The sequence below is a fragment of the Oreochromis aureus genome, linkage group 3 (assembly GCF_013358895.1).
Source record: "Oreochromis aureus strain Israel breed Guangdong linkage group 3, ZZ_aureus, whole genome shotgun sequence".
Taxonomy (NCBI): Eukaryota; Metazoa; Chordata; class Actinopteri; order Cichliformes; family Cichlidae; genus Oreochromis; species Oreochromis aureus.
In genome coordinates, this window is record NC_052944.1 from 20,238,496 (window position 1) to 20,262,064 (window position 23,569).

At 39.4% G+C, this 23,569-nt stretch overlaps 1 protein-coding gene and 1 long non-coding RNA gene across 2 annotated transcripts; both read left to right on the forward strand.

The window, feature by feature from the left end:
- The first annotated feature begins 1,894 nt into the window (after positions 1 to 1,894).
- Positions 1,895 to 5,736, forward strand: LOC116310378 (alpha-2 adrenergic receptor). Its single transcript, XM_031727141.2, has one exon. The coding sequence runs from the start codon at positions 2,201 to 2,203 to the stop codon at positions 3,500 to 3,502; it is 1,302 nt and encodes a 433-aa protein (XP_031583001.1). The 5' UTR covers positions 1,895 to 2,200; the 3' UTR covers positions 3,503 to 5,736.
- A 12,761-nt stretch (positions 5,737 to 18,497) lies between these two features.
- Positions 18,498 to 20,929, forward strand: LOC120438976. The gene is made up of 4 exons (XR_005612296.1): positions 18,498 to 18,968; positions 19,683 to 19,761; positions 20,347 to 20,504; positions 20,871 to 20,929. It is a non-coding gene; the product is annotated as an uncharacterized LOC120438976 (long non-coding RNA).
- The last annotated feature ends 2,640 nt before the right edge of the window (positions 20,930 to 23,569 follow it).

Below are 23,569 nucleotides of genomic sequence, written 5' to 3' on the forward strand. Positions count from 1 at the left end.
ACCATCAAAAAATGACATGTTAAGTATTTCAGGGCTCACTTTGAGAAGAAACTAAAAACTTTTAACTGAGAAGGAAGACACAGGAGGGTTTAAAGATAGATAGACATAGAATAGATGGGTAGACATGTTATCATCCCCCTTTTTGCCCCTTGAGTTTCATAAAAACAAGAAAAAGAAACAACACAGAGAAGCTAGAAGACAGATGTATTGTTTTTTTCCTTGTCCATTCAGTATACTTTGATTGTTCAAACATTTAATTAAAAATAACCAGCGATGTAACACAAATTTATTTAAATCTACTTGTTTTAAGTCAGCTGTGAAGAGACACTTAGTGCATGAAGTACTTCTAAGGAGGATGACTGTGTATCACTGGGATGCTGCTGAGTTATCGATGCAGATATTAAAGACACTGATCATGTTATTACATTTGTAAAGCGAGTTAACTTCAAACTTATTTTCAGCGCCTTTTCATTTTACTTCAGATGCTTTGGCTAAAGGTTATGTTTCTACTGGATTTTCAACAGTTGGCATATTATTAGTCCACAGACTCAGTCACATCTGTCTGGTCTTGAATATAAAGTAAAGTATAATTGAGTGATGATTGCTTTTGATCGAGATCAGCGGATGTCATGATCATCAACTCAGGCATCTCTTCATCTTAAACCTATTCAGATGTATTCTTTAGTGTATACGTGCGTACAATAGGGTGGATGTAACACTCGGCTGCTGCAATGTTTTATATTTCGTTTGTTTTTCTGGTGTATGTGGGAAGGATTGCAGGATTTTTTGTGCATACAAATGCGATAACTGAGGTTGAAAAATATTATTCCGTTGCAATCTGCTGAGGAAATCACGTGAGTATAACACTGCTGCCCCACGGAACAGAATTAAAGCTGTGAAATTCCGTCTCTTGCGCTCATGTTTTCGTATATTTTGGTAGAAGTAGCTGGCATTTTGAATTTTTTAAAGCTTCTTCACAGCCAAGATGTGTTATTCGTATTAAAAAAAAAGATCCCATGGGGCTCAGAAATGTTAACACTGGCATAGCTCCAGGCATCTTTTATTTTTTTTAACCTGTTAACATGCGTGCTGTGCATCCCCCAGTGGTACTGCCAGATGTTCAAGTACAACCCACACCAGTGCATGCAGGTTTGTGTGCGCCTGAGAGAGGGGGGGTGGAGGACTGATGTAGCGTGGAGGTGTGTACGAAGAGGTGAAACGCAGTAGACTGTAGAAAATCCAATCCATCTTCTATACCTGATTTACACGGCGGTGTGTCTGGATTAGCAGCCTGCCTCTCAGCAGTGAGCTCAGCTCCAAAACCCCAACTTCCCCTCAGCACACCTACTCTCACACTCCGTCTCCGTGATCTCCTCAAAACTGCTGCCACACACACGCGCGCGCGCGGTGCTCCACAAATTAAATCCTGTCCCACTCTTGATCACACTTTCTTTTTCTATTTTTTTTTTTCATTTCATCTCAAACGGCCTGGCTGACAGTCTCTTCCCTTAACGGCCATAAACAACCTTTAGGACTCTGCAGCGGGGAAATAGTTGATGATGAGTGCAGCAATACTGACCTCCAGTGAGTTGAGGTTTATTAAAGAGGAGAGGAAGTCTTTCAGGTTTTATCGACACTTAAAACTCAACCAGCACGTCAATATACAGAGTTCTCTCTCGCTCTCTTATCGACCTATACATTTTCAGATGTTATTAATACTATTAACATTAATATTTTTACATCGGTTTGCGATCATCTGGACACAGCCTTATCACATTCCCACAATATGAAAATAATGTGTGCCGGGGGCGGGGCGGCAGTGGGTGAGTTTTATGAGAACAACACATGGGGCATCATTAAGAGCGAGAGCGCACCATGCTGAAGGAAGGAGAGCTGCGGCTGGATGTCATTCAACTCCTGACGAACAGGAGCCGTGACAAAACTATACCAGGGGTGTCTTTCCAATTCAAGCAAGTTGTCTTGAGACACACCCGATCAACAGGCTGTAAGAGCCTCCAGAGACTTCGTTAATTGGGATTTTATCTTATTTTTTGCGTGCGCCCGTATCCATGTCGTCAGATTTGTAAATTAACCACGGAGGAGCGTTTCTGATGGACTCTAATGACAGGAGCATTAGAGATCTGAAAAGAACTGACAAAATCCATCCAGGATACACACACACACGCAAATATATGTAATAATGGATTCGTTCAACGCCAGCGGAATGGATGCGTTCACGGTGATCCATTTGAATTCCTCCTGGACGCTGGACAGTGGATATTCTTTAGCAGCGATAGCTGGCATCGCCGCTCTCGTAAGTTTTCTCATTCTTTTTACCGTTGTTGGAAATATTCTTGTGGTTATCGCTGTGTTAACGAGCCGGGCACTGAAAGCCCCCCAAAACCTTTTCCTGGTGTCTCTGGCCACAGCGGACATCCTGGTCGCCACTCTCGTGATGCCGTTTTCTTTGGCAAATGAACTCATGGGTTACTGGTATTTTGGAAAAGTTTGGTGCGGTATTTATCTGGCTCTGGATGTTTTGTTTTGTACTTCATCTATTGTGCATCTGTGCGCAATAAGCCTGGACCGGTACTGGTCCGTTACGCAAGCTGTAGAGTACAACCTGAAGCGGACTCCTAAACGCGTCAAGTGCATTATCCTGATCGTGTGGCTTATATCTGCGTTCATCTCCTCTCCGCCGCTCATATCTATCGACAGCAACAGTGAGATCAGCTCTCAGCCTCAGTGCGAGCTGAATGATGACACTTGGTACATCCTCTCCTCCAGCATCGCGTCCTTCTTCGCTCCCTGTTTAATCATGATCCTGGTCTATATCAGAATATACCAGGTGGCCAAAACCAGAACCAGAAGCATGTCGGGAAAAAAACCCAGGCCAGATGGCGTTACACAAACTGAGAATGGACTGAGCAAAGCCACCTCCCCTTTCCACGGCGAGAGGGAGAACGGTCACTGTCAGTGCCCGCCTACGCCCAGCCAACGCACCGTCACCATCGGGCAACAGACTGAGGAGGCTGACATGGAGGAGAGCTCCTCGTCAGAGGGCAAAGGTCACAAGCCCCAGCTGCAGGAGTCCCAGAGCGCAAAGAGGACCAGCAACAAGAAAAGCTCGCTCTCCAAGCAATCCACTCGCATCTCCAGGGTCAGTAACAAGTCCATGGATCTGTTCGCCTCCAGGAGGAAACGCCGTAAGAGCTCCGTAGCCAGGAAGAAGATCTCCCAAGCCAGGGAGAAGAGATTCACATTTGTCCTGGCTGTTGTCATGGGAGTGTTTGTTGTTTGCTGGTTTCCCTTTTTCTTTAGCTACAGCCTGTATGGCGTGTGCAGGGAACCCTGTAGGATTCCCGACCCCCTCTTTAAATTCTTCTTCTGGATTGGCTATTGCAACAGCTCCCTCAACCCTGCCATTTACACCATCTTCAACCGGGACTTCAGACATGCCTTCCATAAGATCCTCTGCAAGTCCTGGAAAAAGTCCTTTTAGCTGTGAAGCAGAGCTGCTGCATCACTGTGACAATCTTACAGGATATATCAAATTGAATTTATAAAAAACACAGGAAAAAAAGGAAATCTGTTGTGTTTGTTACTGCCGCACTTATGTCTCATTGTCCTGCTGTTTTTTCCAGTCATGACAGTGTGCACCCTTCAAGGAGTCCCCTCAGGCTTCAGCATAGATGTTTTCATTACAGACTTCTCACAGGCTTTCCCAGTTTGATTAAAGTGCACCACATTTCTCTTATTCCTTATGAACTGTGCTGTAATTCTGTATTAAAGGACCGATATCGATAAAGCTCCCTGTACATCCATAAAAGATGCACACACGGGTGATTTATGTGCCAGGACAAAACCCCCAGTTCAGCTCTGTTTTTTCCATTCCATGAAACTTTTCCATTTTTTGAACACTAAGATTATTCTTCATCACAGATTTTCTCTTGGGTAATTAGATTTAACCTATTAATATTATTTTACGCATTATTGAAAATATAAAAATATGCAACCTACAAGCACAAAATGTCAAAACCAGATCCTTGACAAGACAGAGTCTTAGTGTGGCATTTTGAGAAATATGCTCAATAGACTTTCCAACAGAGTCAGTTCAATTCAAGTTTATTTAGATAGCATCAAATCTCAACAGTCACCTCAAGGAGCTTTATACTGCAGAGTAAGGATCCCAGAATATTAGAAAGAAAACCCCAACAATGAAAATTTGGTGACAGTGGAAAGGAAAAACTCCCTTTTCACAGGAAGAAACGTCTGGCAGAACCAGGGTCAGGCAGTCATCTTCAGAAACTGGTTAGCAGTGAGGAAAGAGAAACGTTAATGCTCTTTTTAATGGACAACATAAGAGAAGATAAGAAGAAAAGATCTCTGTAAATATGTAGCATTTTTGTTCATAAGCATAACTTGACACAGAAAGGTAACAAATTCTCACTGAAATTAGCACATTATATAGGTTTTGTTAGTTGGTAAAAAGAAGGCTTTCTCCTTGGGAGGAGCCTGTGCTGGTCTTCAATGCATGTAACAAGTGGAAACTAGAGAAAGTTAGTAGTGCAATAAAACTGCCCCCCCCCCATCATCAAAAAGATATATGTGCTTCTTTTAGAGATAGCAAGGTTAGCTACGCTAAGCTAAGCTAAGCTAAGCTTTCTAGCTGTTAGCTGATACAATGTAGCTAATGCATAGAAATTAAAGTGATACTGATCTTCTCATCCAAGCCAGCAACAAATCAAAGAAGAATATTTCTCAAAATGTCAAACTATTCTTTAAAATGTTATTTAAAAAACAAAACAAACGAAAAACAAAACACACTGTTAGTGTTAATGCCTGTGTGGTCAGTGCTGCACTTTAATCTGTAAAAAAAAAAGAAGGTTAAATTTATGTAGCATACAACAGTTCACCCCCACTGTGCCTGGAACTTTCTGGCTCCCTGAAATGATGAAGCCTTTTGGAGGCTGTCCACCTGGCCCAGGTTAAGAATCCTCATACACTCACGCACCTGTGGTTTCCAACCTTGTTTCATCGCCCTGCAAACAAACTTCTGCTTATATGTGCTGTTTGTTTTGAAGTGAAACCAAAATGATTCTCCCTTCTTATCTGCCTTTTTAAAGGACAAATTTACTGTTTTAAGGCAACGAGGGCTACCGTGGAAAAGTCTGAAGTGATATTTATGTACAAACATGTTTGAATCTTTGACCTTTTTGAGAAAGGCAAGCAGGTTGGACACCATTAGCTTAAATTCAACCATTTGGTTTGTTTGTTTGTTCAGTTTCCTTGATGCTGTTGGCCATGTTTGCTTTGACAGTCTTTGAACATCTCTGCTGAAAACAGACTCTAAACTGAGCTCTTTTTGTCTCATTGTAGGGTCTTTACCTTACAATACAAAGCGTTGTGAGCCAGCTGTTGTTGTGATTTGGCGCTATCTTGGGTTTGGTTGTCATCATGGTAATTCACAAGTCACACTGAGAAATATTAAAGGACAACAGCAGGATAAATCACTGCAGATTACAGATTACTAGCTTTGACATTAAAAAATAGTTCCATGCAAAAGGGTAATTATTTTCACAGTAGCCCTAAATGACTGAGCATTTCAGATTCAATGCATTCATTCTGCATTTATTTTCTGAGAAACTACCTCTGTTTATTTGCTGCTGATTTTTGGAGTGACATCTTGCAAAGTGCATATTTTCCTCTGCTTAAGCTGTCTGCTGTTGTGCAAAAATAAAAGATGACGAAGTCACCTGATGTTGTGATTTTGCAACATGGAGTCTCATTAATGGTCAAAAACTTGGGGAAAAATAGTTAAGAAGCTATCACGAAATGATAAATGTTGTTGTGTTATTTTTGAATATAAACATTTATATTCTAATCAGATGACCACTTTTGGATTAAACTTACTGACAACATCACAATAGTAAATCACGATAGTCTTTCTATCTATAAATGCATTCTTTGATCAGATTCAAATTCAGCAAAAGTTGATCCATCCGAGAAGTTTACTTTCCATCCAATAAAGAAAATCCCCATTTATGCAAAGCCAGCGAGATCCAGGGTTTTGTTTGACTGTGTTGTACAGCATTCGTGTAAACAGAGTCCTAATTAGGTGGAACAGTTGCACAATCCAGAACAAACTGGTGACTCCAAAACTGCTCATTATCATTATTTACCCAGAGAATTTAGCCCCAACGTGTTCAATCAAACTTCTCCAAATCCACATATCGTTCAGCAGCTTGAAATCCCTGAACATGGCAACGGGTGGGTGTCATAAAAAGTGTTCAGTCCCTCCGATGGACTGAGGCCATGTTCATTTCAGCGTGTTGGTGACCTTTCTGCACAACAGGTTTGATGTTGGTTCTGGCAGCGTCATAATCTAATACTCCCCAAAGACCCTGTGGGCAAGACTGAGGTGAAACTGAATTCTCCACACACCAAAGTCCTGTTTTCCTGCTGCTTTTGTGCCGTGGCTGAGTGTGCACAGCCAAAAGCCATTTGTAACGGGTTACGAGCCCATCTGCTGTTTGCAGCCACGAGAGATTTATGTCCGAAAAAACACAACAAGAAAGCAGTTTCCCAGCCTGTGTAATTGTTTCAATACAGAGGATACGCAAGGAGGTGCAGAGTGGTTGATGAAAGACAACAGTCAAATATATCACCAGATGGATGTACTGGTGCCAAGCAAAAAAAGTAAGTTTTTTTTTGCATTAGTGCCACAATAGCACGAGTACAGGCAATATCTGACTGAACTGCTGTAGTAGCAAAGACACCCTTTTTGTTACTTTTGAAAAAAGGCTGGGAGTGGGTTTGCAGAACTTTTTCTTCATATTTCTACTAAATCTCAAGAAAGTGAGTGAACAAATATATAAAAAGCTGATCTAAAATATCAGGTTTATGAATAAGTAGTGCAATAAACTGAGAAGCTGGGAGAAAACCTGGCATAGCTGTGAACTTCACCAATAGCAGTGTGAAGTGATGCAAGAAATTAAAGAACAAGCCATATTTAATCTGCTGATGTCCAGCTGACATTATCATTGACTGGACTGTTTGTAATTACCAGGAATCTTTTACCTTCCTTCAAACTGTATTTAAGTGGGATGGGAAAGCCAAAACAAGTTTCTTTATTGGAATTATGAAGACATATTTGAATTTTTTACATAGTTTTTGTAAAGTTTTATGTAAATAATAAATGGTGGGGGAACATTATGTCACTGTATCACCCATTATCTAGGGTTGGGACACAAACGGTAGAGTATTCAGCTTTTGTGGGGTAAGATATGCATATCATTTACATAATATGTTTAGTTGAAAGACAAGAATGGACGAAGGAGCAAACCTCTGTGAGGACCTGCAATGGCACCATGCTAGTCTTTTTTTTTATAAAACATAGTTCGTGGGTTTCCTCATAAAGAACTCCATTGGTGTTGTTCTGTCTGTGTTTTGTAAGTTTGGTAAGTACACTGCTTTCCTACCTAAGATAAATAAAATGTGTCGTCAAGAATCAAAAGCAAAGTAGCTTAATGGGGTGTGTGATTGATTTTAGTGATTCAATGTTGCTTTAAAAGTCAACAGTTAAAAAAACTGATTTGTGAAAGGAAAACGTCATTTGTTTCTTCTGTGGTTTGTAATTTGTATGAGGGGTTGGGTATCTCAAACACGTTAAACTGCATTTTAAATACATTTTATTGGTTACATTGAGAGAAAATAATCAGCAGAACGCAAAGCAACTGAACCGATTCTACAACGAACCTGTCAGACTGCACAGTGCTCACATGTCTTTAATAGCTGGTCCCATTTACAACCAAAAATAACAACCAGCAGACAAACATCAACATTAGCAATCAATTGGAGTTTATTTTCTGGCCACATAATGAATGTAAGTCCAATATTCATCCTCCTGAGGGAAATATCTCAGCCTTTAGCTGAAGGTCGTTCCATTATGTTCACCAGATAGTCAATAGATATTGTCTGCTTGGTGTTTTGTAGGTAGTTTACAGTCATTTTTATCATAGTATTAAATGGGAAACAGTAAGGCTGGCATACATTGTGGGAAAGGAACAGACAGTAAATCTGTGGGTCATAAAATCAAAACAAGGAGCTAAAAGACACTAAAACGCTTATTAGAAGTGAGGGGAAATAAAGAGTTATGAAGTACTTTTGTCAGAGTTTCTCAGAGTTTGTCATGAAAAGCAACAACCTTCATATTGGTCCACAGTGAGGAAAACCAAATTAGTCCTGTGACTCATTTTTTTAAAGTCTTTTTAGATGCATACCCAACCCTGCTGGTATATTTTTGCTTTCAATAAATCTGCTTCCCATTGTTTCCACTCAGTAACTACACCTCCACAGACAGACTGTCAAAACTGTGAGGTTCTGAAAAAGGGGACACTCACTCTGTAGAGACTAACGCAGAGATTCTAAGTGGTGAAATAATGCCATTTGTCTTTATTATTATTAGATTATGTATTTCAGTTTGCCAAGACATGCATATTTTAAAGCATCCCGGCTCTGCTTTATATGCACAGTACTGCATCTGTGGTAGATATGAGAACGAGTTCATCTGGTGGATTTTAGGATCGGCAGATGTCTCATCTCTCTTGGCTGTAGCGGACAGTTTTGTGGTACTTAGTTTGTATCAGATTTTGTTCAAATTTCAGTTTTATGGCTCTATAAAAGTGAAAAGTGAATTAAAAAAAGACAGCCCCAGACTTAAGTAAGATAAAAAAGATAGATCCCAAACACGTGACATACAGATAAATATTTATTTCAGGTCAATCTACATATTTTGTTTTTTGTGAACTCTGTTTTTCTTCTTTTCCTTGTTAATATTCTCCGTCTTGTAATCGATCTTTGCTTCTGAGCGAGAGTTTTGAGTGTTACAGCATCTTTCCTCAGTCAGATGTCAGCGTCCAGTGTTGTGTGGAAACTACAAAGACATTAAATTTAAATTTTACAGCTGACAGCTCACACAAAAATCCATAAACCCAAGAACGTGGACACGTATTTTTTAGCGCTTTAACAGATACCACATAACGCAAGATGTGAAAAGACTACAGCCATGAAAACACATTTTAAACACATGAAGATATCTAGTCTGAGTAATTAGCATATCGAGTGGTTTTCAGCTGCTTTACGGGTACATTTGCCGAGAAAGAGACTTGTACTCAAGATAAAGCAGGCAGGGTTCCTCGTGTCATCTTTAAACCTGGCAAATTTTGTGGAAGATGAAAGGCCTCAGAGTCTTGTGGATATGATGTCGCCACACCTGACCGGCTTCAATTTTCTGCCAGACATCAGACCCCAGCAGTGAGAAAACATGGGCAGGCTATCACGAGATTGCAAGAGCACACCTTTCCCAAAACCCTTTTTGGTGACTGAACTCTTCCAAAAAAAGAAAAAAGAAAAAAGGAAACCTGTTTCATCCAAATTTATGTTTACCTTTGAAAAAAAGTTTCCTACTTTCTGACTCTCTGAACAGCAAATGCATAAATCCTCAGTTCACTTAAGAATCTCTCGGCATCTGCACAAACTGAAGACACGTTTCACAATCTTCTAATAAGTCTTTACACCGTCGCTGTTTTGTGTTTACCACGCACTGACTCCTCCGTGAGATTTATTAGATGCTGCATAATACAGTGTTTGACGTTAGATTATTATTTGATGTAAGACGATGGTGTTTGCTGAACCAGCAGCGGAACGTTCTGAACTTAAATCCACATTTCAGTGTGATGAATTAGCCTGTTTCATTATGGCCAATAATGCATCACATTGCAGCTGTCATATATAATGATGGAGAACACCTCAGACGGCGTTCACTAACTCCCTCACAGCTGAGCTCACAATTCGCTGCCTGCGCAGAAAGCCGTCCTGTCAAACAGCTCTGATATGTAAATGACTCAGCTGGAAACAGACTCGACTGATTTTCTGTTCAGTGGAAATTACTGTTTGAGGCTTTAAATGACAAACCTCTCCAAGAACCATCTCTAATACCTCAGCTGTGTATTGCACTTTAAATAATTACAGCTGAGGATGAACACATAGCCAGTGCTTTTAAGATTTTGACAACTGGAGCCAAAAACCCTGTTTTTTTTCCTTACTTCATGAACACTTCCTTAGCAAACAAAATGTTAGTTTTCTCTACATTTACTGTGTTGATGACTCGTGTTCGTGTGGAACAACAGTGCCTCTGAGGCGTGGGAGAGCACGCAGGTCTTTAAGCGCACCTTAAGTCACTTTTGGCTTTTTGTTTACGCCTGCAAGCTCATCCAGCCTCAGGGAAGGGAGTGAAAACAAACAACATGACTAGTACCAAAGCAGTTATAGCTGTGGCAGTAGTGGCAAAACGGGTTTTATTTCAAAGGAAAAACTATTTGCATGATTATTGGTGTTGTTCTGTGTACTGTAAAACTATGTTCACAAACTCCACATAGAAAGCAATGTCATCCTGTAAATGTACTGCCCTTCTCTCTACTGATTGATATGACATGAGCTGTTATGGAAACTGAAGGTGGTTTCTTTTCTGTTGCACAATTGCATGCTCTCAGTGTAGTAGAACTGCACTTGGATGTAAATTAAGTGTCTGAGCAACGGTTATAGCTTAGGGAGTATGGATAAGGTTAGGGTTAGGCGGTAGGAGTTTAGCTCTACAGCAATAACAAAATGAATACAAATCAAGAGCCAGTGGCAGGACTCAGCAGGATCTATACTGGTTTTCTATCTTATGTGCTATAAAACCAGTTTTGGAATACATCAGTAAATACAAATGGAGCAGGTCGGCTATAGTCTTTGGATAGCCAGTGTGTTCACTTATTGTTTTTGAAAGCAGATCTGAATTGCAAACTTTTTACAGTGAAACTTATAAAAGTTTAAATATTAAGTAGTTATTCCAGATCTTTATTCTCTGGCTGAGGCTTTGGCCCATTGAGGGCAGTGAAAACAAGAAAATGAAAAACGCATATCGCTTGACGAACATGGCAGTAACTTTATCTCCCAGGTCAAACTTAGCCTGGTATGTCTGCAAAAACTCAAAAACTACCCCACTGGATGCTTAAAGGTGTTGTTGACAATATCTCAATGTAGGTCAGTCAGACTGTCTCTTACAAAGTGTGGCAGCGAGAGAGAGAAAACAGTGATGACACACACCCACACACGGTGGTGGTGGTGGTGACTGAGAGCTCAGAAGCTTCAAGATTACGAGAGAAATCCCAACTACGCCGATCTGGGAATTTCACCCAGGAAATATCCCATTCAAAACTGTAGCAGTCACCAAAAATGAATTCAGGACCTTTATTCCTGAAGACAAAGATATAGTTCAAGTCATAAAGAATTGAAGATTGATGATTATCAAAGACAGGCTAATATTACCAGAGCCTGCTTACATTTACATTCATCTATATGTAAATTGCATCTGATGAGATGGATTAGATGGATGTTGTACTTGTCTGGATCATTAGAATCAGTGCGGCTTGCTCCCGATCCCAACTTTGATTGGAACAGTTCAGCGTGTGCTCGGTTAGATCAGCAGGATGAGCGCTGGCCTAAAGTTGTTTGACTCACATTTGTGTTATGTGGTTTTGTTAATATAGAATAATATTAAATAATTCTTTGACACCAGGTTTCTGTTGCTAGAAAGCCTAAAAAGCACATCCAGGCAACGTTTGAGTAGAATACCTGCTGACCCTGAACTTACGCCTCTGATGTTTTATGCACTTTTATTCACTTTTTTTTAATTCTATAAATTTTTTATTTACTTTAATTTTGGAACTGCTTTTCAACCAAGGCTAGTAGTCAAAGTGTCAGAGCCATCAGCCAATGGTTATTCAATGTTGAAATGTGTGTCATGCTTAACTGCAATCTGGGCCCAAAGACTAGATAATGTTTATTGAGAAGGAGGACTGAGCAATCAGAGAACTGGGAAGTGGCTCAGGAGGGAGTTTTCACTACTGAAGCATGGCTGAAGTTTCTGTCGAAGAGGCGAGCAGGTGTTAACAGCCAAGATGAGACAGGTAAGATCCTGCAAAGTTTGTAATATGACTCTGAGGCAGTAGTTGTTGTTTCCAGTGAGGCAAGTTCCAGTGAGGAAACAAGGGATTCGGTGGAGAGGCAGGTGAGTTGCAGGTAAGTCTTTGGTTTTATAGTTGCGGTGGCTACTGGTTGTTTGGTTCAGAGAAGTGAAAGTTGTTGTGCTTTTTAAACTCGTCTGGTTAATCCGGGTCAGTACATTTGGAAGTTTCACACGGGCTTTGGGCACACAACCAGAGAACACATGAAAGCTTGACGAACCACACAAGAATTTAGTAAGTCACAAAGCCTATTTACCACTATGATTGAGACAATAATCTGCAGGAGAGTAGCAGCATCAGCTGATCCTTAAATACCATGAGCTGTTTAGCCAGTGAACAGCAGCTACGGGAGAGAAAGCCTGAGAAAAGACAACGGTGAGGAAGAGCTAACCTATATCTGAGAGCAAGAGTGAAAGGAGACGAAAACAGAGACCGAGAGAGGGAGAAGACAGAAAACAGCAAAACAAAATAATCCTGTCCAGACCATAAAAAGTTTGTTAGATATCCTTGTAGCTTATAAGGTAACACTGGCAGTTTGGATGCAAGTGCAAATTCATTAACTAATTTTAAGAGAGATTTTAATTGTTTATTCCAACAGAAAAACCACCACAAACCCCCAAATCCCAACCCCAGAGACTGCATCTGCTCCCACACCAAAGAATAAACAAAATATCACAAAAAACCTAAAAATTTAAAAAAATATAAGACTTTCAACTACATGAATGAGCAAAACAGTTAAATGCTATCAAACCTGGCCACTATCTATTAAGTCCTTGTTACTATATGGTTTAATAATTGATTAAACTATTGATTTATTTTGCCTTTCAGTTGCATCAGGATGAATAAAACGTCTTCCCCACTCCCCCCCTGCGCAGTCTAGCCTTCAAGCTCGGGTCCTCTACCAGAGGCCTGGGAGCTTGAGGGTCCTGCGCAGTATCTTAGCTGTTCCTAAGACTGCGCTCTTCTGGACAGAGATCTCCGATGTTGTTCCAGGGATCTGCTGGAGCCACTCGCCTAGTTTGGGAGTCCGATTACCACTGGGACCACTGTTACCTTCACCCTCCACATCTTCTCCAACTCTTCTTTGAGCCCTTGGTATTTCTCGTGTTCCTTCTTCCTTATGTTGCAGTCATTTGGAACCGCTACATCGATCACTAGTATCGACTACTACTACTTCTGTTTGTCTACCACCACTATGTCCGATTGCCACCAACATTGTGTACATAGATATATATATATATATGTGTGTGTGTGTGTGTGTGTTTTGGCTCCAGTTAGAAAGAGTCTCCATTTATGTATACATGTGCTACCATTTAGCATCTGTAGTCAGGACTTCTGTGTTACACCAGTTCTGATTTAAGAATAAAAATAAACCTGTTAAGACCTTTAACACAGTGTTCATTAGTTAGAGAGGCTATGCTTGGATTTTTCTCCCAAGGTCACAGAGTTGCTTTGGTACAAGTGAGAAAGAACAGAAAATGAGTCGCATTTCTACATGGACCAAAAAGGTCAGTCAAACACTATAACTGTGCAAGCTTGTAGCCAGGTTACAAGCACAAAGTGCTGCAATTCATCAGCCATGTCTATGCAGAAATAAAATCAAACTTTATTAAAAAAAAAAAGGAAAAGAAAAACTATTAAAAAAATCAATTGTAAGGAAAATAACAAAAGCAGCAACAAAATGACTTTAAAAGCCATGGCGATAAGCAAGGCCGTAACCATGGAGTCAACACTGGGACAAGTACGCAAGATTTTGACTATTTATTTATTTTACAATCAATTTTTATCATTTCGTGTTACATGTTTGCCCTTTTCCTTTCTTTGTATGTACTATTAATCATTAACATTCATTCATTCATTTTTCTCACTCACTTCCATGTTGTTTTCTGTCCGTGTCCACTTGGCCTCTTAAAGCCGAGTATTGTTAAGAAATGTAAAGTCATCTCTTTCACTGTTATATATATAATTGATGTTAGTTGGTATGTTCTTGTTTTCTTTTCTTTTTTCTGTAGTTGCCCAGAAAAATCAGAGGATATTACAGCTTCTGTCCTCTTGCTTATAATAGCGCTCCCAAAATAAAGGCAAAAATACAATAAAAACACAAATAGATGAAGAGATGTTGTGAGCAGCTTTATTGCTGAAAAAAGGCAGACAAAATACATGATTTTTGTAACATCCCAATGATCCATTCATTGTAAATCACAATCATTCATAACCTTTAATAAAAATGTATACTATGTTCAGTTATCGGAGTCTTGAAATTCAAAAGAACTTCAAGGACCAACAAAAGAAAACAGATTATTTTGAACAGGGTGACACAGATACTCAAACTTTAAAACTGGGTTAATGCTGCAGAACTTTGTTATGATATAAATGTATATCCAAAAAAATCCATGGTATAAAAATGTAAGATGTAAAAATGTATTTGGGCTTCAAGTATCTGTTTCATACTAAAACAGAGAGCATTTAGAGCTTGATGTTGATGTTGGGGGGAAACGTTGTGATAAACACTGCAGTATATGAATATCCCTATCATAAAGTGGTTATGCTGGTGGAAGTGGACTCATGACAGCCGTATTTCTGTAATCCCAGCATAGGCAATCCCGTATTAGTGGTGGAAAGTTGTGTGTAACCTGTCACCCGCACAGAGGATGGAGTCTTATCCTGTCTCAGCTGACTTAGTCATTAATTTAACTGCGGCACGCGATGTTTGCCGTTTGATCACTGGATTTGTTTCAGCACCTGCACATCCACCGCTGCAGCGATGGTTTCCTGCCTTATGCCTCCAATCCAATAAACAACGAAGCTTCTTTCTGACAAGCAGCACAAAGCACGATAGCTTGTTTGTTAGATTTCAGTCTAATCAAATTTCCCTGAAACTTAATGAATATTAAAGCAACTCATCTCAAACTAATGAGATGAGTTGACTCAAACTCATCTCATTAGTCTGAGTCAGCTGCTGACTTTTGTGCACAGGATCATTTCCAACATGTCTTTTCTTTTTTTTATCTGAGAAAATTTGTTGACTCAAGCCTTTGCATTTAATTTTCTCACAACGGGCAAACAAATTACAAATGACTGCAGAAGACAGAGGAGGTTGGAAATAGGAGTACAGAAGAATTATTGATATAGCTCCACATCCACTGCTTTCTGCACTAAGGGGGAGTCAGCCCAGGGGCCTGGTCTGGGAATTTAAGTTAATTGAGTGCAACATACCTCTTCCAAAACCACACAGGGCGAGTGTTCATCTTCCATTAAGAATTATTGCTGCTGAAACATCTGCTTCACCCCCAAAATGAATATCAGACAGTATATTAAAGGCTGGATCATCGGGGAAATCAGCTGAGCATTGAAGTATATCCGTGGGTTGTCTGGGTTGAAGTCAGAAATAATCCTTTTCAAACTAGTTAAACTGTACTTGCATTTTGTTTTTTGTTACTTCAAAAAAATCCTTAATATTCCAACAGCAGTATAAACACTACAGCAGCGCTAATGGAAGAAAATGACCTAATCGCCATCAGCTGTTTTTTGACCGCTTTTCATGAATATTTATCTCCCAAACACGGCCGTTCAATCTTCACGGGTTCGCTCTTTAATGATACAAAACAGATTTTAACTGAAACTGCTGTCTGGTTTAACATATGTACAGTTAGGTCCATGATTTATTGGATAAAGACATTTTTTAGGTGATTTTACCTTTGTACACCACCATGGATGGAAAGGCTCCTGTGGCTGTGATTCAAGGGGCTTCACAAAAACTTTTCATTAACTCTTTAGGAAGTACAGGCTTTATTCTACTTGGTCCCTCATACTGAGAGGCTCGTGATTGGGCAATTGACTGATGACAAGTGTCATGGCCAGGTTAGGGCCTGTTGTTGGCTGTAGCTCAGGAGGTGGAGCAGGTTACCTACTGATCAGAAGGTTGGTGGTTTGATCCCTGGCTCCTCTAGTCTGCTTGTCAAGTATCCTTGGGCAAGATACTAACCTCAAGTTGCTCTCCGATGCATCCATCGGAGTGTGAATGTAGTTAGAAAGCACTCAGTATAGAGATAGTGCTTGCGAGAATGGGTGTGATTGGGTGAATGTGGCGTGTTGTATAGAGTGCTTTGAGTACTCCGGGAGAGTAGAAAAGCGCTATATAAGAATCAGTCCATTTACCAAACAATATATGAAGTTGATCCAGTTCAAGAGATTTAGTATTTTATAGCTTTTCACTGTAATTTGAAACATGAGGCCCAGAGAGATGAGAATGCAAGTGAAGCAGCTGGAAAAAAAAACAACATAAACTTGCAAAGTCCTTGAAGTTCTTTAAATTTCAAACATCATTTTTGTGGCTAACTGAGCAAATGCCCATTTACAGTATAAAAGCCTGGGTGACAAGGCTGAAAGCTGCTGAACAAGTAAATAAGTGAACCATTTGTCAAGCTGGTCATTCAACGCTATTAGTGCTACTAAAAAAGAAAGAGAGAGAGCAAATGAGAGAGAGAAAAGCAAAAGAATAAAGGGGCCCAGAAAGCTCCTTGTTTTACCTACAAGAAAACAAGAAGTTCTCAAGCATCAGTTACTGAAAAACAATGAAAGTGAATGAACGCAGATGTCAGCGGAGTCATTACAAAATCAAAAGGAGTTTTTTCCTTGATTACACTTTAAAGTGTGTCAGGAAAGAAACACAAAGCTTTTTATTTCTATATAACACTTTAATATGTTTGGAACCAACCTTGGACTTTAAAAAATAATAAGAGAACAACGATGTGGGAGACTGAAAGTAAAGTGCATGGAGGTTTTCAAAAATTCTCTCGCAAGTTTTAATGTTTTTGAGTGAAAACTGTCGTTATGTTATTGGTTATATTGTTACTAATGTTCAGTCTTTAATGCAGCTGTTTGCATCTGTTAAACAAGGATCTGCAAAAAAGAAACCAGACGGAAGCGAAGCACATGCAAAGATGGATAATATTCACACTGGTATTCAGCTGTTTCATACATCTATTTTATTATGTTACTAATCTTAATATTATTTTTATTGCACTTACTAATATTGTGTTTATAGCAATATGAATATCCCCTGGGATTTATTAGGGCTAACATAACCATAGCTCTTTCATACTGGGCTGCATATTGCAGTATGCGTATTTTCACATTTTAATATTGAATAATAAAAAGAAATCCAGGCTCTCCCCCAAAGACCCCGTATCTGTTGTAATTCCGTGCGCAGCATTTCCTCATTTCTCCCACGCTGCAGCATAAGGCAGCAAAGATAATAATTGTATTTCTGAATCTCTGAGAAGAAGAAAGACAACTTTCTCTTGCTTTTGAATGTCATTTGTGGACTTCTGATGAGCTGTCAGTCAGCGAAGAATTCAAGGGGTCCCCTGCTGCGTCTCTTCAATGCAAATCTATCGAGACATTTGTGGTCCCGGTCTTAAAAGTTTGGGCACATCCATCCAATCTTCTTGCATATTCACATTGCACCTGCTCACTAAGATGACTCGCTCAGCGGCATGCCAAACTTCCAAGTTTGTGACATCTGTGTTCGTTGCAGGAGCCTTTTGATGTCTGAAAGCTCATTTTTTACACAAATTCAGTCAAAGCCGAGCTGATCAAAATGGCTAAAAACCTAATTTGATTAAAAGTGACTTCTCTTGATATTTTTGTGGCAAATGTATTGCAAGATTTGATAAATAAGACTAAACCACGTCCTCTGTGTTACTTTAATGAGATGTTAAATGTGATGCAGCCCTCAGGCTGTACGTGAGCCCTCATTAACAACAATATTAACCATATCAGGTAATAATTATAGTGCTGCTTTTACTTTTAAACCTATCCTGAAAGGGTAATTGCAACATCAGTTGCGATTTACATGAGGACTCCCATGCAGGAAGTAACAAGTGATCAAGCATGAACGTACATATGGAAGGCATTGGCTACGTCGTTAATGGATGCATGAAAGTAAGAGTGAAAACCCTCGAGGCCATCCAGTGCTCCACGGCTCCTTAATTACTTGGAAGGCTGAAACTTAGCAGACGGAGTGAGACAAATGGATCTCTTAATCAAGACCTACAAAGCTCTGTTTATCAGTAGAGAAGCTCGCCGATGATGATGCTGGGAGCAACACGGTCACGTTCAAGAAATGGGAAATTGTTCGCTTAATATTTTAACAAGATGGAGTTTTTATCACAGGGTGTTTGAGTTGTTTAGCAGCTGTGCTTTCATGCTTTTATTTGTGTGGACTTCTGATGGTGAGCAAAGGTTCTGTAGCTAGTCTCTAGCAACACAGCTGCACATTGAGTCAAAGAAGTGATTTGTCACTGACGATAATCTGAAAACGCTGGCTGAGTGTGTACCTGTTTAATTTACCTGTTTCATTAAAGTGAACATGACAGGAGTTCCCATTGCCATCGTCAAACCTTTCTATGCTAATGTGCTACACTGTAAAAACGATAACTAGTAATTGTTGATTTGAGTAAAGTTTTCAAATTAAACTGACTTAGAAATAAAACTTTCCATTTACAACCTAAAATAGCTTGTCTGCCCAACAAATTTCTTCCATTGTTGTCCTAACTAAGATTTTCTAGCGAGCATAACAAAGACTATCAACTTTTGAGTAGATTTTTTGAGTCGAGTTGGGAACCGGTGGGAAACCCCGTAGGTGACTGGCACACGTCGTGGTCTGAATAAGTTTGAACTAGACCAAACGAGTCTGAGCAGACAGTGTGATAGTGGTTTGTCGATGTGTTCTGAACTGAAAACCTGCTAAGAAACTTTGAACAAACGTGGCCAAAATTGGATGAAAATTACAATTTTTCGACCATTACGGATTTTACCTGGTCTGAAGTTGGAGTGTATTATTTGACCATTTTTTGGACTGGTGCGGGAGCTGCCGGCCATTTGCCCTAGCAGGTAAGCTAACGACATCTGTTATTAGGATTTTCTACAAGCGCTAGGCTGCATCCTCCTGAGGACCCAGGAGGGTGGAACGAGTAAAGCACTGAAAAAAAGCCAAACAATAACATATTTGAGTCATCTAAGGGACTTATATATCATGTTTAAGCTAGCGAAGGACCGCAGAGGGGTTGAAAATGATATGCCAGGAGTTCGCTGCTCTAGCGAGCCTTGAATCCCCAGCTAGCTATCGAAGCTGGTGGTAACAGACGCTCCGAAAACGTAGAAGCATTTTTGCAAAATGTGTTGTTTTAATAAACTGAGCAGATATTTGAAATTTACACAGCTACATTCTCGCCTGAAAATACCTTAAAAGTTTACTTTGTGACCCAGAAAGAGTAATAAGAGTAATATTAAAACTAAGTGGCTGCCGCCATTGTTTGAAACTAGAATCGGCTGGGCCGCGCTATGAATTCTGGCATAGGGTGGGCCACGAAGGATACACCTGACCCATCCTTCAAAGCCGTGGAAAGTATTGTATTGTTTTGAGAGCCTTTTGTTGGTGGAGTATTGATTTTATGTACAATTCCACGGGTAGACGCGATCTGTACGGTCCGACTTTGCACATGCGCAGTAAGGATCGGGGAGTCCGATCCGTAACTTTTTTTTCTCGTTTTTTTTTTTTTCTACATTATATTGAAATGTTTCATTATTGCAAACATTTTCTCTCAGGCGGAGAGAGGTCGTGGAGTGTCAGCCTATGGTATCTGAGGTCCAGGAGAGATGACCTGCGCTGTTTTCCTCTGAGGAGGTAAGACTGTCCTAATTTATTTATAATTTAATTATTATTCAAATTGGGCATGATTTATACTTATATTGAAGCAGTACGGTATTTGCTGGGGTAATGCATTGGCCAACTTTATTATCTTGTGTTACCACTCCAGTCAAGGCCCTTGCCAGTGTTATATTGAAATCCTTACCCTGAACATTTCTGCCAATACAAGAGTCCCCATGCTAAATCAAAATTGTGAAACAGAAAGGCAATCTCATAATTTTGACTTAGCATGTATTTTTTTTTCTTTTGTGCTAGAAATAGGACTTCTATAGTCTGAGATTGTTAGGAAAGAATACTAAGGCAGGTCACAGAATCTGATTGGTCACAGATTTTGGTGCAACTTAGAACATAATATGTATTTTCATATTGATACTGGGTTTTGTGGGAGGTGTTTCTATTCCTGTGCAAAAGACGTATTCATGAGAGATTTTTTTGAAGTAGGTAGGTTTTGCTGTTGATGACACAGTCAGGCATATAACATGGTGCAGACTGTCCAAGACAGCTACCCAGGAATTTTCTGTGTTGAATAAATGACAATATTTTGGTGAATGTATTGTTTAGATATCTGAAAATTTCATCGGATCACAAGCAAAGACCTCCTGGGGACCTTCAATGCATCCCTTGACAAAGTTGTGCCTGGCCTGCTGAAACTGTACTGGTCTAAGAAGGGAGTTCTTGGTGAGGAGATGGAAGACCTCCTGGATAAACTTGATGAACAGGTGAGTGAAGTGCTCCTTTATCTGACATTTTCAGAAGAGAGTATACTTTTCTCTTAACAGAAACTGAAAAGATGTTGGCTTCAAATAAAACACATCAGTGAACATGTCAGTAAAATGAATGTCATGAGTCATTGCTTTGTTCTTATTTGGCAGTATTTTATTTAATTTGTAAAACGAAAAGTAAAATTGTTAACATGGTGGTGTTGTTGTTTTTTTTGGGGGCGGGGGTTGTATGCTTTTTGCGTGTTGCTGGGTCTGACCTGTGCTTTACTTTCATTACTATGAGAGTTCTGATTTTGCATTGTGTATAGTACACCATGTTACTTCACTAATTGAAATTCTTGTTTTCCACTGAATACTCTTTAGACATCCAACACTGTGTCCAACGGGCACTGAGAGGCCTGCCCATTTTCCTCAAGAGAAGATGCAACAGAGGTTTTCCTGAAGTGCTTAGTAAGTACAAAAAAAAGTAATGCAAGTAAAACTAATTGCTATGAGATGTTTTTAAAGGATGAGTTTATCCAAATGGAAATGTACACTTTCTCAGTGCAGTCCAGATAATTTTATAGTGGGGATTGCAGTTGTCATAACTCTCACTCCTTTTTTTTCTGCTGAGCAGCAGCTGGGCATTGTTAGTGGTTGTTTCATAGCAGAAAATATTTTTGTACAAAACTCACAAGGTGGCATTAATTAAAAGAAAATAAGCTTTTTCTTCTTAAAACCTCCATGGGTCAAACGACCAGCATGGTATAGAGGTTAAAGTTAAAATCTTTAGAAATTTGTTTTGTCTTTAGTTTTTCTTAGCTTTCAATAATTCATATTTTACTTTTCTTCAGGACACTGACATTTTGGAACCAGTGTTGAACGGTGCATCAGTTGCCATCCTCACCATCCTACAAGATGACGATGCTGATACGCCTGTGCGAGAACATGCAGTTGTGTTGGAAGGGACATTGTGCTACATAACATTCCAGATCTCTACTGCCCTGGCACACCTCTTTGGCCTTCTGTATGCCCTCAACATTGATTATCCAAAGCAGATGAGTTTTACCTTTGAAGCAATTCAGGCCATCTTATTTTGGCCTGGTCGGACAATATGAAGGTGAAGTGGATAAATCATTATTCGAAATGTAAATTTTAGTCAGATGAATCTGTATTGTTGAGAATATATGGTGAAAATTTGTCTTGTAGTATTTTAAAAGATTTGTTATAGTGTTAGTTTCCTCTTCATTGATGGTAACATTTCTAAGAACTTTTAACTTCCATAGTTCATCATAGTAAGCCTGTGTAAAATGTCAATGTCTGGGTGCATAGGCAATCGTTTGTAGCACTACCCTATTTAATGTGCAATAGTAATGTTCAGCTTTTACAAGACGGTCAGGGTGTGTGTGCATGAATTATTAAGTTGCTGGACACTTTTCTTTTTGGTTCTGGACTCTGGAATTTTAAGGTCTCTGCTGGGTGCTCAAAGCACCCAAAAGAAACTGGCAACACGTTTTTGTTTGTTTGTTATTTCTTTTCTTTCTTTCTTTTTTTTTTTTTTTTTTAACAGAAATTCACCCTACTACCCATGACATTCTGAAATGTACTGAAAAGACTGTTGAACAAAATAAATAAGCTTTTAGATAACATTGAATTGTGCTTTGTTTTATTCTATATCTATTTATTAAGTGTTTTTTCAAGTATAATAACAACATACATTTTCCTTTGTTTATATAGGTAAATTTTCAACTCACTGGAGTAAGAATTGTATGATTACTCAACTAGAATATCTGTGTTTGGTGAAGGCAGAAATACATGGCATTGAAACCAGAATTTCTTCGTTAGACTTCCAGGATTATCCTAATTAGGTGAACAAGAAGATCCAAGTTGGCAGAACTTGTAAATCTTAGTTGAGTCAACAACAGTTGGCAAAAGTTGAGAAAACTCAAAAATCTCTTGCATCATGTTGCCTTGAAATTTTAAGTTTTCTCAACATTTTCTTTTTTACAGTGTAAAGGAGTTATTAAAAACCTCTTCGCACAGCACTCTAACGCCTCTACATCACATTTGTTTGCCCAGAAGTAAGAGGAAACTTATCTTTTCAGATGGTGTTTACTTGCTATGTTTCCATACTATATATCTGACCTCAGAGCAGTGAAAACAGAGCATAGAACATGCATAGAAATGCTACTTGTGTGTGAAACCTTATTTTTATTTATTTGTTTAACATCAGGTTTGATTGGTGATTCTACACGTGTATTATTTGGGTTCTGGTGACCTCTTAAGTTGAAGTTTGATAAAGACGTATCCTAGGTAGTTAAATCTAGTTTCTACCAATTGTGTCAAATCTCCAAGGCCAAGCACTACATAGAAACTTATCCATGCTTTTGTGACCTCTAGATTAGACTACTGTAATTCCCTTTACTTTGGTCTCCACTCCGCCCTTCTTCATATGATGCAGCTTGTCCAGAATGCTGCGGCACGCCTTTTGACTGGAACTGGAAGGTTTGCCTCTATTACCCCAGTCCTTGCCAACCTGCATTGGCTCCCTGTCAAATACCGCATTGAGTTTAAAATTCTGTTGCTTACCTTTAAAATCATAAACAATACTGCACCGTGCTACCTCATTGAACTCCTTAGTCCGTATATCCCCAAGAGAGCCCTAAGATCATCAGGACAATTACTCTTAGAGCAGCCTTGATCCCTGCTAAAGACCAGAGGTGACTGTGCTTTTTGCCCTGGCAGCCCCGAGTCTCTGGAACAATCTTCCTGCTGCTATTCGCGCCTCTGATTCCATCTATTAATTTAAATTAAGTTAAAAACTTACCTGTTTGACCGAGCGTTTTCGGTTAGTTAGTGCACATTCCCTATATTTGTATATTTTATCCCTATGTTATTGATCTTCAATTGATGTACCACTGTATAAATATCCCCACTTTATATTTATGAATACTCAGTAATTTTATCTTTCAAAATGCTCTGATGTTTTATTTCTTTTTTTATCTGTATTTTTTGTTTAACCATTGTTTCTCATGTGTTAGCCTATTTGTACCCTGTTATGGTCTTATATCTGTTATGTTTAA

Coding starts and splice junctions, on each gene's coding strand:
- LOC116310378 (XM_031727141.2), top strand. CDS start 2,201: ATGGATTCGTTCAACGCCAGCGGAATGGATGCGTTCACGGTGATCCAT.